General features: G+C 37.5%; 1 protein-coding gene across 10 annotated transcripts in view; it reads right to left on the bottom strand.

Moving 5' to 3' along the window:
• The window catches only part of RNF38 (ring finger protein 38), a 129,011-nt gene that overhangs the window by 28,520 nt on the left and 83,036 nt on the right, over positions 1–17,455 (bottom strand). For 4 of the 10 annotated variants that reach the window (XM_045780788.2, XM_045780785.2, XM_045780782.2 and 1 more), the window contains one exon: positions 1,867–2,060. In XM_045780788.2, the coding sequence (XP_045636744.2) occupies positions 1,867–2,060 (194 nt within the window). Of the gene's footprint in view, positions 1–1,866; positions 2,061–12,337; positions 12,488–17,455 lie in introns of all 10 variants that reach the window. The other 6 variants (XM_045780786.2, XM_045780784.2, XM_045780783.2 and 3 more) reach the window with 3 other exon arrangements.

Below are 17,455 nucleotides of genomic sequence, written 5' to 3'. Positions count from 1 at the left end.
CAATAGATAGATAAATAATGGTATATCAATACAATGTAAGATTATACCAACTAAAAATAAATGAACTACTGCTATCCACATTAAAAACAGAATGTTTGATAAACAAAGCCAAAGAAGAATACATTTAAATGAAAGTAAAACTGGCAAAACCTAAAATTATATTGTTGTAGAATACATTCCTAGGTATTAAAAAGCATTAACAAGGGAATGATGTCAAATCACAGAACAAGATTTATCCTCTAGGAAGGATGAACAGGGGCTTTTGATATATTAACAATGTTCTATTTTAACCTGGGTGTTGGTATACTTGTGTGTTATCCTTTTAAGTGTTACGCTTGTTTCACATGTTCTTCTGAACGTATGACGCATTTCACCATAAAACAATAGACAAGATTACAGCAGGTGCTCAGACTGTAACCCTGAAACAACCATATTGTCTCATGCTATAATATTTAACAGCTATAAAGTATTTTACCTGGGTTGACATACATGATTTTAACTTAAATATTCCCATAAAATTGGGGGAAAATGCACCAAGTAATGTAAAAGTCTTAGTGTCTCAACAGAATATAACTCAGGAACAGGTTTATTTTGTCTCATTTGTCTCATGGGGGGGTTTTGATTTGTTTTTAAAGATTTTATTTATTTGTCAGAGAGAGAAGCAGGCCCCCAGTGAGCAAGAAGCCCAATGCGGGACTTGATTCCAGGATGCTGGGATGATGACCCGAGCCAAAGGCAGACGCTTGACCGACTGAGCCACCCAGGGCGTTTCAAGACTGGTGGTTTTAAGACCCTTCAGTATTAGTTTTCCAGGGTTGCCATAACAAAATACTACACACTATGTGGCTTAAACAACAAAAATTAATTTCCTCACAGCTCTAGAGACTAAAAGTCCAAGATCAAGGTGTCAACATGATGGGTTTCTGGTGAGAGCTCTCTTCCTAGTTTGCAGACAACCATCTTTTCACTGTGTCCTCACATGCCAGAGAGAGTGAGTTCTCTGGTGTCTCTTCTTATAAGGACACCAATCCTATTGGATTGGGGGCCCCACCCTTATGATTTCATTCAACCTTAATTACTTCCTTAGAGACCCCATCTCCACATACAGCCACACTGGGAATTAGGGCTCCAACACATGAATTTTGAAGAAACACAAACATTCAGTCCATAACACCTTCCTAACTCAAGAGTTTCAATGTTTCTTAGATTATCAACATCCTGGACATGCGAACACTTGTCTCACTCCAAGGATACACAATTTCCCTGAAGTAGAAATGTATGGCTCAGGCCACAACTGAAGAGGAAGAAGCTCAGAAGAAATATATTCCTCTGGGAAGGAAAGCCAGGGGCCACATCCCATGACAGAGAAGACTGAGCACTAAAGTTAACCTCAGTCAGTTTTTCACACCACAGGCTCCACAGTTTTACAAGAAACCTAATTAAGCTCCCAATTGCCTTAAGGATAGAGAAGATAAAGGAACGGAGTGAAAAAGAGGTAGCTCATTTCTCGGGTCTCCATATTTCCTTATAGTTTTGAACTATAAAATGCATTTTTCTGTAATCAGAACTGGAGGCTAACCCACACAAAGCCTTAAACCATAAAGTAGCTGAATTCATATATAATGGCATGGGTTGACTTTAGGTAAATCACTTTACCCTCTTTTAATTTCTTCTATAACTCTCATGCTCTAGTGTGGGAGTCTAAACAATGTGTCATGTTGTAATTCATGTGTGAGTGTATGAGCATATGTGTTAATGTGTTTATAAAATGCCCATAGGAAAAAAAATGCTTTCTGACATTAAAAAAAAAATCTCATAAATCTACCAATGGAAGAAAATTTAAGAAATACATTGTAATCAACTAACCTTCTTCTGTTACGTGCAGGTGTGTTGCATCGTTCCCCTGAGAAGTGATGTTGGCTTGATCGAACTGAAGGGGGCTGCCTATTTGATGTCATCTCCCATGGTCGCATTGGTGGTGAGGGAGCTGGTGATGCTGATGTATAATCAAAGACTGAATGAGAGAGGCGCTGTCTCTTGGGACTCGGACTATCTTCACTCTGCCAATGCAACAAAATCAATCAACTTAATGAGACCTTTTAAGGATTTTGCAATACTATATACGCACAGGTGTTTAAATATATTTACCTTAAAGAGTAAAGGAGGGGGAAAATATCCTGTCAACCCAAATTAAGTATCTTTAAAGAATAAAGATTCTGGGTAAGGGAAGGGAGATGCAAAGTAACTATCAAATGAAAGTAAAACCTGTTTCTTCAAAATCATCATAAAACTCATCAACATATAAACACACAATAAGGCGATAAGCAACTGTATAGAACTTGACCATTTATTTTTTAAACATTCATTCATTCTAGAGAGAGCGTTTACGCTAGGGGCAGGGGGAGAGGGAAATAGAGAACCTCAAGCAGAGACTCCCTGCCAGTGAGAGCCCAACACGGCCTCCATCCCATGAACTGAGCCAAAATCAAGAGTCAGAAGCTTAACTGACTGAGCCACCAGGCTCCCATTGACCATTTCTTTAAAATCCCAACCCAATTGAGAAATTCCACTATGCTACCTCATCAGTTAAGTTACTCTTTTAGGGATCAATTCTCATCTAAGAGAGCAACTGAGGAGGGGGTATAATTCAAGTAATTTCTAAATAACACTCTTCTGCTTCTTATTCCTATTGTTTAAAATTTATAGGGATAAAATAACATTTACAAAAACAAAGGAAAGGAACAGTCAACTGATCTCGATCATCAGTTGTTGGGTTTTTTTTTTTTTTTAAGATATTTATTTATTTATTTATTTATTTGGGAGAAAGTAAGCTGGAGAGGGAGAGAGAATCTGAAGCAGACTCTGAACTGAGCACAGAGCCCGACATGGGGCTCGATCTTGTGACCACAAGACATGACCTGAGATGAAACCAAGAGTCTGACACTTAACCAGGACTGAGCCACCCAGTCATCCCCTCATCTAGATCATCAGTTCTTAACTAGTACATTATAACATTTTGGGGAAGACATGGACTTTCAGGTAAATCATGGGAGTGGTGGATAATTCAAAACCTGTTCCTGTTACCTGTTGAGGTTTCAAGGGTCACAGCACTGTTTACTAGCTATAAAATTGGTATGGATCTCTTAGTTCAATTATAACTCTCTAGGATTCCCCACACAACTCAATTTTCCAACCCAGTCTCACAAAAACTGTCAAAATTACACATTAACCTAATGTCTGGGGAGGGTTATGTGTTTTCTAAGAGAACCTCTCTCATCTCAAATCTACTCCTTCAAGTTCTAATTACTTGGGCATTACAGCACTTTTGGTTGCAAAATAATTGGTGCCTGCTGCCAGCACAAAAAAATCAGAATATTAGCAAAAGAGTATACAGAGCTCCAATACTACAACATTAGATTTTAAAAGATAAGCATATAAAACAGAACTGATAAACTGACAGGAATAAAGCAAACTGCTAAATGGTTACTTTTGATCATTCCAAGTTATTTAGCAGAGGTATTCCCAAAACACCATTTTCCTTATGTACTTAAGTTTATAATTCAAATTTGTCATTTTAATTAAAATAGAAAATAGTTTTCAGAACCACAAAGACACACCTTATTTTCTCCCTAGATTTAATGGTGCTATTAAAAATATGCTTTTTACCCCTTTGATTTTAGTAAAATCAGTTATGCTCTAATAATCCTAAAACTTAAAAAATAACCAATGAAATTTTGACATTTTAGTTAAAAAAAAAAAAAAAGCCGGCTGATCAAGACCTGGCAAACTCATACATGAACTACACACAAGCACTAGAAATAAGTGCTCTCCAGTTGTAAAATAAATGACTTTTTTTAAACTACCAAATGCTAGCAACCAATCATGATCATTAGCTTCCATATGTATATCCCTATACTGCAAAGCTTAATGCCAAGCTAAGACATGGAACTCTGAATTCTAAAAATTAACGGCCCAAAATGGAGGGGAATGGTACAGACCCACAAACACCACCTGAAGAAGCACTTAGACTATCAACCTTTACAAATTTTCAGTGATGTTAAAACTGTGGGTTAACACTGTTCTTATTTTACAACACATGCATTCTTTTTAAAGAGATAAGCAAAGGTGACTGGGAAGTTTCCCATCTCTTCCTTCGTGCTGTGATAGGCTCACATTAGTGAAAAGGGGGAGACAAAGTATGTGAAGTGAGCTATTAAGTCTTCCTTTTTTACTCAAAGTAACAGAAAACCAAAATGGATAAAGACAGGGAAATATTAAAACGTTAGTTTACTATATACGACATGGTTTCATCACATTCCTCATCAATTTTAGTCCTCTAGGGGCGCGTGGGTGGCGGTCGTTAAGCTTTTGCCTTCGGCTCAAGCTGGGATCGAGCCCCCATCGGGCTCCCTGGGAAGCCTGCTTCTCCCTCTCCCACTCCCCCTTCTTGTATTCCCTCTCCCGCTGCCTCTCTCTCTGTGTCAAATAAGTAAGTAAGTAAGTAAAATCTTTAAAAAAAATTTTTTTTTAGTACTCTAAGGAACTCCAAAAATATCCTGTTTCCAGAAAAGGGAAGAGGGAATAACATACAAAGAAACAAGAATTAGATTAGCATGGGACTTCACTCAGAAAACAAAAGATGCTAAAAATGCTGAGGGAAGGAATGCCTGGGTGACTCAGAGGGTTAAGCATCTGCTTTCGGCTCAGGTCATGATCCCAGGGTCCTGGGATTGAGTCCCACATTAGGCTCCTTGCTCAGCAGGGAGACTGCTTCTCCCTCTGTCATTCCCCCTGCCTGCGCTTGCTCTTTCTCTGACAGACAAAATCTTAAAAACAAATATATATATATATATATATATATATAGCTTTTTAAAATAAAAAATAAAAATAAAATAAAAATGTTGAGGGAAAAAAATACTGAACCTAGAATTTTATACTCCAACTATTCATCTAGTGTGAAGGCAAAAACAAAGAACCTACCAGATGTATAAAGATTCAAAGATGTTTCTCACATATTCTTTCAAAAAATTTTACTTGATTGACTTCGTATGTGCACACATGTGTTCTCTCTCGAGGACATACACATGTGCGCGCGACACACACACACGATCTAATAAGCAGCAGAAGTAACCCAGAAGTGCAATGGAAAGAAACCTCAGGATGATGGCAGTAAAGTTCTGAAAAGTCATCATTCCAATTAGAACAAGCTAGAAGACTTCAAGAAAAATGCTCTTGGAAGTTCTCCCCCCATTTTTAAGATTTTATTTATTTATTTGAGAGACAGCGAGCGAGCACGAGAGCAGGGTTGGAGGGGCAGAGGGAGAAGCAGACTGTCCGCCGAGCAGGGCGCCTGATGCGGGGCTCAATCCCAGGACTCTGGGATCATGACCTGAGCAGGAGGCAGCCACTTAACTCAGGCGCCCCGAGAACTTGGAATTTCTTAATAAAACTTAAGCACATGGCTCCTCTGTCATAGGAAGTATAAAACGTAATCAGAGTCTAGAAAAAACAAAGATGAAAACAAATCTGTATCATTCTGTCACCTAACACATTCTTTGAGTTCAACAGGCAGAGATGTAATTACATCTCCTTCTCCATCGGTCAACATGCTAGTTGGTTCTGCAATGACTATACTCTTAACACTATGAAGAATGTTTACTGGTTTTCAATTTTATGATCAACTTAGACAAGGCATGCAAGATCACCATTGTAGTTACAGGGGGTTTGAAAAAGACCTCTGTTTTGACAGAATCACGGACCAAATATGAAAATCATCAATAGTATAACATCCAGAGATAATGGCTTAAATACAACAAAAATAGGTTTTAAATGCAACGATGAACTCAAAAAAAAAAAAAAGAAAAGAAAAATTACCAAGGACCAAAACAAAGAGGAAAACTGAAAACCAGGGTTGTTTTTGTTTTGTTTTTCTTATCTTGGGGAAGGACACAGAAGATATGGCCTTATCACTCGCTGAGAGCCCTGCATAGAGCCCAAATTTCCAAAGTACTATACTTGCAATAAAAGGGAAGACTAGAGGGGCCCCTGGCTGGCTCAGTCGGTAGAGCATGCGACTCTTGATCTCAAGGTCGTGCATTCGAGCCCTGTGATGGGCATGGAGCCTATTTTAAATTAAAAAGATAAATAAAAAGGGAAAACTAGAAAAAGCTCACTGGCATGGAGAATCAGTAAGAAAACATACCCACTCTGTCTGGACTGGGAACTGGAGAAGAGATTTCTCCGCTGAGAATTCAAACCACAGGTTAGCTCAGCTCCTCACACCAAGTTTAGGGTTCAATTTTTTCATTGCCCACAGAGGTTGCCTATGAACCTCTAAGCTTAGAAATATAGAAACTGGTTCAGAATTATGCTACGACAAGGACTCTTCACAGAGGTAAATGCACAGCAGAATCTGGAGGGATACTCCCATTACCTTGGCCAGTGGTTCTTACATTTCTGCATGTGTCAGAACCACCAGGTTGTGGTTGAGCCCACTCCCCAGTCTCTACTGAGAAATTTTAGATTAGGGCCCAAGAATCTTCATTTCTAAATTGATCTTGGGTGATGCTTGCTACTGGTGGTCTGGGATTATACTCTGAGAACCACCAAACCAAGTTCAGGAACTCTCTTAGGAAAAGTCCCTAAGGGTAAACTCACCATAAAGGAGAAATTTACTTTTTCAGGATACCTGGGTGGCTCAGTAAGTTAAGCACCAACTTTTTTTTTTTTTTTTTTAAAGAAAGGGAGAGAGAAGGAGGCGGGCAGAGGGAGAGAAAGAATCTTAAGCAAGTTGAACACTTTAACCAACTGAACCACCCAGGCACCCCAATGTCTGACTCTTGATTTTGGCTCAGGTCATGATCTCAGAGTCGTGAGATCAAGCCCCACATGGGGCTCTGTGCTGGGCGTGGAGCCTGCTTAAGATTCTTTCCTTCTCCCCCCACCCCACTCTCTCTCTCTCAAAAGAAAAAAATTTTTAAAAATTCCCAGACCTTCTCCACTTGCCTTAACTATCTTTGACAAAAGATAAAATTTCTCATTTCACAATTAAGAAACAAATGTTAAATTTAAATGACCCAGAGAGAGAAAACACTGAATTTCATTCATTTTAAACAATAGATGTCAAAGTACTTAGAGAACTAAGACACTCCACATAAAGCAAGTTGGTAACGAAGAATAACCATCAAGATGGACCCAGTTGTTTTGTTTTGCAAAGGAAGGATATAAGCAGGGGAAAAGCAAGAAATTAACAATTTCATATTTTAATCACACAATATGGTTTATAAAATGATTTCTATACATTCTCTTTTAATTCTCCACAACCTGAAGTTCTTCGTTTAAACTATTAAACTATATCCAGACTGCTGTGTTTCTATTGGTTAAGTCGAACCAAAGACAACTGAATGATTACACTGCCCTTGAACAACACAATACATAGTCTTGTTTCACATAATTCACATTGGACTTCAATTTTCTAATGCACAGCTCTGATATTGCTCAGCTCAAAAGATTTCAGAATAAAATCTGAACTCATAACCAGACTAACAGTACATTTTCCTGGGATGTTATCTTGTTCATATAGAGGGGAAAGAGGCTTTGAATATTGTATTTTCAAAAGCACACATTAAAAAAAAATCAGAAATTTGCTTTTGATAGGATCCAAGTTTGTGTTTTTTCATGAAAGGCCAAAGAAAAGAATAGTTTTTTATGAGCAGTGAGTGCTTGGAAAGGGAGTCTAGTGGTATAGCACTGCAGTCCCATCTTAATGAATAGAATCCAACATTGTGTGAAAATATGATGTTACTATCACTGGTAGTCCAACTTCTAGGCCTCCCTAAGTTAAGGGAGGCCTACATGGGTAATTTTTTGATACATATTAATGTCCTATTTTTTCTTAAAAAAAAAAAAAATTAGGTAGACTCCATGCCCAGCGTGGAGCTCAATGCAGGGCCCGAACTCACAACCCTGAGATCAAGACCTGAGCTGAGATCAAGAGTCGGATGCTTCACTGACTGAACCACCCAGGCATCCCTTTTTTAATTTTTAATTACACAAAACATCACTGGTTCACAAAAACTGATTTATCTTGATGCTGTAATTTGTTTCCAAATGGTATGTTAGTTCCACCAAAGCACTAGATTTTATGCATCATGAATCTGTAACTATAATAATTTTAATCTGTAAACACAAATCAATGGTTAAAATAAAAAAACTGAAGCATAAACTTGAAACCAATGAAAACAGAGAAGATATTCAGAACAACCTGAAATCAGGAGATCCCTCTGAGATACCCACATGGAACTGTTCTGCAGATAGCTGAAGCTCAGAGACTAGAGATTTCAGTTTTTGGTATATAGAGAGATGGCAGGTTAATGAAGCTACATGCACGGACAAAATTTCCCCAAATAATTTATACAGAAAAAAGGAAGTCCAATCCTGAACTCTTAAGAAATATTTTACACCAAGTAGCTGGTAAGAGGAAAGTGGAGTGTGGTGAAAGAAGCCAGTGCAATGGAGTTTCAAGGATACAACTGAGAGGTCACATAAGACGGGGACCGAAAAACATCCACTGTATTTAACAACAACCATCTCAATGACATGGAGCTACTTCTTTGTAATATGATTTAGTATCTATCATGGCATACTGCCTGCCCCTTACAACAATTTCCAAAAAAGGTTCTCCCCCCATCCTTTCTTTGAAAAATCTTTCTTATGAATTTAGAATAATTCTAAGTTTTGTAAAATCATAAAATTCTGGTATTTTGGCTGAAATTTTTATTAAGTAACTTTGCTGGAGAAATTTTTTTCCCAATAGTCTTCTCTTTCAGAAACCTAGTCTATTTCTGTGTATAAATCATGAAAATTTCAATTGCCTAATTAACTTTCATAAATTTACAAAATAAAGTATCACACAGTTATCATTAGGATACAAACACACACCCCTGAAATCAAGGATTGTGCTAGACATGAAATCTAAGTTCCCACAATGTACCTATTTTATGAAAGCACCCAATCACAATCAATGAATTGGTTGATAGTGCAGAAACTGCTAATTTTAGAACTATAAGGGGTAGATAGCAGAGACAAAAGGGAATTTTTTTGGGAGATGAAATTGTACTAATATCTTGCTTGTGGCAGTGGATCCACATCTGTATGCATTTGTCAAAAGTCACAACCTGTACTCCACAAGGGTGAATTTTACTGTATGTTAATTCTACTTTAAATTTCTAAAACAATCAAAGGGGTACTCTCATCCTAATGTTAAATATAGACTTAGTTTTATGAAGATGCAAATGTGCCTATACCTATACCTCTTCTGTGAGAAAATCCAGAGTGATAAATACATAAATATCAACTGAGGGGCACCTGGGTGGCTCAGTGGGTTGAGCATCTGCCTTTGGCTCAGGTCATGGTCTCAGGGTGCTGGGATGGAGCTCCACATGGGGCTCCCTGCTCAGCAGGGAGTCTCTTTCTCCCACTCCCCTGCCCCCCACTCGTGCTCACTCTCAACCTCTCTCAAGTGAATAAAATCTTTAAAAAAAAAAAAAATCAACTGAGGTCAACCAGGAAAACGCATACAAGAATATTCGTGGCAACATTGTGTGCAATAACAGTAAAAAACTGGAAACTACTGGAAATGTCCATCGAAAAGAGCATGCAAATTTTGAATAACATATTAATGTCAGCATATTCGTATAAAATGAAATACTAGAAGGAAAATGAATCAACTACACAGCCACATGCATCAACATGGATGACTCTCAAAATGACAAAAATACAAAGTATGATACCATTTATGTTAAGTTCAGAAACTAAACAGTATAGTATTGAGGGATATTCATGTGGTAAAACCACTTAGAGAAGCAAAGGGGTATTAAACACAAAATTCAGAGTTTTACCCAAGGCACAGGTATGGGACAGCAGGTAGATATAATATGGAAGGTCATATGAATACTTCTAAAGTATTGGTAATGGTTGACTTCTTAAGATGGATGGTGTTTTTTTAAATTATACATGTGTCTGCTTTATAACTTTCATATATGAAATATTTTGTAATTTTAAAAAATTAAAAGCATGCACGTTTTGAACAGTTTTGACTAAGAGTAATATAAAACAAGTACAAAAGTCTTTAATACACAAGAACAGTGACAAAATCGATAAAGTGGAGATAGATGACAAATATAGCTAAAAAACAGATAAGATTTTTGTTCAAAGATGACTGGTGGCTGAAACAAGGATCCAGGAGAATATCAAAAACTTTCTTTCTCCTCTATGACCATCCCACTTACTAGCAAACACTCAATTCCCATGCTTGGAAGTCGGGGGGTCAACAATTTTTTTACTCCTATACAAGACTGCAGGGAAAATGATATCCTCTGAAAAGAGCCTAGTTTCAGCTAAGATAAGGGAATAAAGAGGATGCTTTAAGAAAAAAAAATGCAAAAGGTAGGTGAGTCTGTTTAAAATGGAGTATTCCACAGGGAAGGGAAAGTAGAAAAAGCTGGCAGGGCAGGAACTTGGGGTAGAGCCAAGAAATGAAAACACAACACATTAAAAGAATAACTCCAAGGATAAGAAATGGGTAGATTTCTCCCTTTCCTGTGGCAATTAAGTTTTCTAAGGATGAGAGAAGCATAACTGGAACAAGAAATCATACCCAATTGTAGAATCAGAATTAGTTGAAGGTATGTGACAGTATCTCAAAGGGGATGTGAGAAAGATTTACTTTGCTTCATGTGCAACAGTGGTAGGCAAGGAAGTGGGCAGAGAAAACTCTCCAGTCTTCCCTGGGAGTCAAGTACACTGACGGCCTTGTTTTAAAGTTAGAAAAAGGTAAGATTTAAGTTTAGGGCTATAAATAAAAATTTAACAGTAATACCTTTCACCTTTCTGCAACACTCAAATGGAAGTGGCTCTTTTTGTTTTTAAAACATATGTTTACATCTATTGCATTTGCCAGCAACTCCTTGAGTTTATAGTATTGAGTTAATGCCTGAAGACTCAAACAAAGAAAACATCAAGTAACTGTTTATGGTGGCAGTAGTGAAAGTAGTTAGGTCAATTTCTTCCTTAGCTACACTGGTTTACTACTAAATATCAAGCTATTACAGACCAATGCTGTATCAAAAATGGTAGTCAATACTCCATTTAATTCAATACAGTTATGTCTCTTAATATATACTGTACTATTTACAGAAATACCTGTTATCTAAAGGTGGTATGCTATAATAGACAAGAAATAGCAAAAGGTAAATTTCAGTCTCTGCTCTGCCAATAACTAACTATGTAACTGGGCATCTGAGAGAGCTTTTCTGAGCCTATTTCTTGATCCAGAAAACCATCCATGACTGGTTTATTATTAGGAGGGTTAAAAACAAAGGAGACAAAACATGCAAAGGGGAGCACCTGGAACAAATTCCAACAAGGAATATCGTACCGAAGAGCCCTGGATCACCTACAGAGCTATTCTTAGAAATTTAACATCTCCAATTTAATGTATCACAAGCATTTCTCTTTCAGAACTAGTCCCAAGCCCCAACCTACCACTCCCACACAAACAGAAAATGAGCCGGTTCTATCCCCAAGTCCAAGCTTTGATTAGCAACTCCCACTACCTCAGATTTATAGACACATATACAAATACATGCCTTGGCCCACAACCCTAATATCCAGAAGCATTGTATAACTAGTTTCCTCTTGGTAATACTAATACTTTCATTACTACAACATGCTTCTCCAGGAGTAACGAATTAGAAATTGAGTTGCCAGTAATTTATGTGAGCACATACTAGCAATCCTATCAACTAATGATAGTCCCTGCCATAATTTATTTTCATTTTATATATAACAAAAATTTTAATCACATTTTACCTACAGGTATCAAAAGTGGGATAGAAGGCAAGTTACTGTGTTTTCTTTTTGAAATATACATCACTATCAAACTCTGGGCATGAAGCAAGTAAGTAGTGATAGCTTTAAAAAATATCTTGCATGTTTTCATTTTTCCATCCCTACACAACCTCATATATCTATAATATCTTCTACTTTCCTATAGAACTTGGCCTATTAGGACAAGTGATTAAGACCAAAAGATCAAAAAACAAGAATATTAAGTGGTCAAATAATAAACAGCAGCTCAAGAGAAGACAAACATTCTTCAGAAAAGCTGGCTAAAAAGTTACATTGAAGAAGTCCTCTAAGAAGAATACTTATCCCCACATACAACAGAAAATAAGAAGAAGATATTGAGAATTCTGTTTTAAGCCTTCCTAGAAACAACCTCAAATGTATCTGTGACTTTCAGCCCTACGTAGGGAAAGGGTAAATATATAAGAACCTGGAAGAAAGCTTTGAAGTGAGCATCCTCTTGAACGGTAGTATTCTGATCACTTGGGAGGAGAGGGAACAGGCTCTGAAGTCTCACCCTTTCACAAATCACCTTGTTAGGATGGCCAGGTAGAGGTGCTGAATTGGCCCCGGGAGATATCTGGGAAAAAGAGGGAGAAGAAAAGGATAGTTCATGGCTAGCCGCACCAATGTGGAGAATCATGTCTATGAAGGACAGTCTGGATTTTCTAGGTATTTGTGTTAGCAGAGACTGGAAAGAAATTAAAAATTAATCTTAAACATCAAAACAAATATAAGGATGGCAAAGGTTGCCTCTGGCAACAGATCTCTCTTACAAAAACTTTTTTAAAAGACAAAACAGCACTGCTCAAAAATGCAAGATCCTTCCTATGATTCCCATAAAGTATCTGATATCTTTTCTGTTGGTATTAATTCTAAAATCCTCAAGGATAGGTAAGACTTCATGTGAAGAAAACCTGAGGTAAAATCATGTATCAAGTACAGAAAGATTACTGTCCATCTTGACTAAGATTAATATTTTTTCATTCTGTTTTTAAATTAACCTTCTGTACAATCATACAAAGATGACGAGATTTCAGAACATTTGTAGCAAACCTTCTATAATGACCATAGGTATAAAAAAGAAGAGTTTATGGACATCTCAGCTCTATTCAACACAAACCTAGTGGCCTTAAGAATAAAGAATAAGATCATAAGCCCCAAAGCAAATGACTCCGTGTTTTAAATGCTTGACTTAATTGTAGGTTAATCCCCTTAAACCTGCAGCATTTTTTTTTTTAAAGATTTTTTATTTATTTATTTGACAGAGAGAGAGACAGCCAGCGAGAGAGGGAACACAAGCAGGGGGAGTGGGAGAGGAAGAAGCAGGCTCCCAGCAGAGGAGCCTGATGTGGGGCTCGATCCCATAACGCCGGGATCACGCCCTGAGCCGAAGGCAGACGCTTAACGACTGAGCCACCCAGGCGCCCCAAATCTGCAGCATTTTTAATCACGGACATCATGAGCATCACTTGTACCACTGTGCTGTGGAGTGAACTACCCTTGGGAGTGACGGTTTGTGAACGTGCTTACCCCTACACTGAAGACCATGTGCTTTAAACCACATGTCTGGTTGTCAGTTTCACTATCTCATTCATTCCCTTCACCTATAAATGTCTATTCTGTGAAAGGCACTAAACCAAGAAGATAGGCATGGTTTCCTTGAAGAAGTATATGCTATGAAAAAGATACAAAAGCAAATCACTATACAATATACAGAGTATCATCTTTCTATGATAATGCTAGGCACTAGATGCTATGGAGCGGTAACTGGCAAAAGAGCAGTAGTCAAGAAACTGCAACATGTTCAGTCTGGCTATCCAGTACAGAAGTAACCAGAGAGGAAGGCAGACAGATCATGAAGTGGCATGTTAATTATATTAATACTTCTATAATTACCATCCTTAGCCCCTTTATGAATTGTTTCTGGTTTGCTATGAGCCTAGTAAACAGGTAACCAGGCCCGCTGGTAAGACTAAAATTATTTCCAAACACCTTCCTAGGAGTAAAAGCAAATCACTCGAGGGCAGTAACTTCAGAATTCATTACTACCGCTACACAAAATATCTTCAACATGAGCTAAAGCTTATCTCTGCACTAAAAACATGAATGTGCTAATATTCTTTACCACTATGACAGAGTATGAAATGCAGAATCAAGGAATATTTACTGACTGCCTCAGAGTTTTAGAAAAGGACAAAACATGGATCCTACCCCCAAAGAGCTTATTCCAGTTTACAAAAAAAAAAACCAAAATGCAAAGCAGCCAACTATAGGATGTTTTAAATGCCTGAATACAGGCAAAAATTAGAATAGAGGTAGGAGCCTTGAGTTTATCTGAAGACATGTAAAAAGATTTCAAAGGAACAAGTGTATTTCACATTCCTGACTCCTCACTCAATCTGAGTTCTTTTACCACTTTAAAGCAATTCTCTTCTCTTAAAAGTCTGTTCCTTTATGTAAGTTTCATATTCTTTTTGTAATCTTAAACTTATAATTTGCAAGGTACCTTTGAAGAATGTTTTAAAAAGCTCACCTGTCTTCAACTATCATACCTGAAGCAGTCTGCCTGAGCAGCACTCTTATAAACTGCTAGTACAAGTGGCTAGCTTGGCAAATAGATCAGGGAGTCAAGTTTCCTCTCCTTAATTCATTGTTCCTTTGAAAACTTAAGATTTCAGTCATATATAAGAAAACAAAAACAAAACTCTGGCAAGCCCTGGCCCTTGTGCTCATAAGTTAATAATTTTCAAGCATATTCCTCTCTTACCCACAACAATTTCCTTCGGTCAAAAGCTCCATTTATCTATAAAAAGGGAGGACAAAAAATACAATGGAGAAAAGCTATATTCAAATGCTATAATTAATACAGATCCAGGACAAAATGATAGACTTGAAACCAGGTGCACCCACTGGATAAAATCACATATAATCATTCTGTGTGTCCATGTCAGGCAGAATTCTAAGAAGGCCTCCAAGATTCCCACCTCTGGTACACATTTCCTGTATAATCCATCCCTCCATGGTGTGTAGGCAGGACGATAAATACAGTGGATTTCGTTTCCATGGTTAGGTTAAATTATATAACCTAATTATATGAACCCATTCAGAGAAGTGAAGGAATTTAAGTGTAATTAAGATCTCAAGTTAGTTGATTTTAAGTTAATCAAGGTAAGCCCGACTTAGAGAAAGCTCTTAAAAGAGGAACTGACCCTTCCTGAAGAGATTCTCCCGTCAACCCTGTAGGCAACCACTATGTTGCCAGAAGGCATATGAACGGGGCCATGTGGCAGAGACATGAGGGCACCCTCTAGGAGCTGAGAGGGTCACCAGTTGACAGCTAGCAAGAAAACCGGGGAATTCAGTCCTACAATTACAAGAACCATATTGAATCAACCACCAGTGAGCTTGGAAGAGGACATCAAACCTCTCCTGACATCACAGCACCAGACAGGTAAATCCCTAACAGAGGGCCCTGCAGCTAATCCACATCAAAATTCCTGATTCATGTAAACTGTGAGATAATAGATTCATGTTTTAAGCTACTCAATGTGTGGTACTTTGTTAACACAACAGAAAACTAACAGGATGTATACATATCGAATAGAACAGAAATTGCTGTACCACACCTGAAGAAAGTTTCTTCTCCAGAATTTTAGCTGTATTAATATGATGAAAGATATAAATTAAGACATTTTTACCTAAGCAACACAGCAGTTTTTAAAATCTGGTAACTTCATGCTAGAAACTGAACTGGCGCTCTGATCTTTACACACTGCAAGTCAGAGTTAACGGACTTGTTAAAGCCACATATCTCATGAATGCCAGAGCCATAATTTGAAGGTAAATCTATCTGGCTCTAAAATTCATGCTCAATCCACTAAAACACTTTTAAGAATTTTAAAAGTAACAGAAGGGGAATGAAACATGAGAGACTATGGACTATGAGAAACAAACTGAGGGCCTCAGAGGGGAGGGGGGTGGGGGAATGGGATAGACCAGTGATGGGTAGTAAGGAGGGCACGTATTGCATGGTGCACTGGGTGTTATACGCAACTAATGAATCATCGAACTTTACATCGGAAACCGGGGATGTACTGTATTGTGACTAACATAATATAATAAAAAATCATTTAAAAAAAAAAAGAATTTTAAAAGTAACAGTCTTGGGGTACCTGGCTGGTTCAGTTAGAAGAGCATGTGACTCTTGATTTCGGGGTTGTGAGTTCGAGCCCCATGCTGGGTGTAGAGATTATTTCAATAAATAAAACTTATTAAAAAACACATTCTTTTTCGTAATCTAACTGGATTACAAAAAAACTATTCCACAAAGTCTATTTAAAGCTATTTTAAGTATTCAAAAAATGTTTCCTTGTAAATTATTTCTGACATAACTTTCCACTACTTCCCTCAATCGTCCTCAATTAAAATTACTTATGGTATACCATATCTGGAAACTGATACAACTGCATTCTTCTCTAACCTGGCAACTGTTGAACATTACAAAGATACAGTAACTTCAGTCTTCACTCAGGATGCAACCTATGTTTAAGAAGTCCTGCCGAGGGTAGGGGAATGGGATAGACTGGTGATGGGTAGTAAGGAGGGCACGTATTGCATGGGTGCACTGGGTGTTATATGCAACTAATGAATCATCGAGCCTTACATTGGAAACCGAGGATGTACTGTATGGTGACTAACATAATATAATAAAAAATCATTAAAAAAAAAAAAACTATTTAGAAGTAAAAAAAAAAATTGAATGGAGAGCCAGTGATTGTCCAATTTTTAAGAAAATCCTTAAATGATCTATATTTTCTTTTTCTCTTTTTATTAAAAAATGCCATGATGAAAGCGGGGGAAAAAAAAAAGAAGTCCTGCCGAGAAAACATCCGAGACCTGATTAATCTGCAACTCCCGACGCTTCTCATTTTTAACGTTTATTTACATATACCTATATGACTAATTCACCTAGCATAACTGAGAAAAGCACCTGTTTCACAAAACTAAAGTTACAGAAAACACTTTAACCTTTTAAGTACCAATACGGTACTATTTTAGGCAATCTTTTGTTTAATGTGGCCTGTTCCTGTATGGTAAACCATAATATAACCAACAATTTAACCTTTGTCTTGAAGAGTCTAATTATTATCAGTCATGGTGCTAAAAATAACATAGGACTTAGGTCCAGATATTGTCCCAGAACTTGCTTCCTCCAAAATCACTTCTGATGACAGCTTTCTTCTTCATTCATTTACATTTTCCTCATAAAGTTGAGGTAGAGGATTTGCATGTACATGACGTGTAGGCCAGCATTAAAATAATCTACTTTCTTCAAAATAAATTGCTATAAGGCCAAATAGTCTTCTCCAAAACAACCACATTACTCTCCAGAAAACAACAACAACAACAACAACAACATTGTTCATTGTTACTAGCAGCATACCAACTGGTCAAAAGCACTCAAATCATAGCCTATTAGAAGAGGGGGGGAAACAAAACGAACCAAACCAAAATAAAAGATGAAGAGTCAGACGCTTAGTGTTGA

Source organism: Ursus americanus, chromosome 18 (genome assembly GCF_024610735.1).
Source record: "Ursus americanus isolate L20-20 chromosome 18, mUrsAme1.1.p, whole genome shotgun sequence".
Taxonomy (NCBI): Eukaryota; Metazoa; Chordata; class Mammalia; order Carnivora; family Ursidae; genus Ursus; species Ursus americanus.
This window is presented reverse-complemented; position numbering and strand designations above follow the sequence as displayed.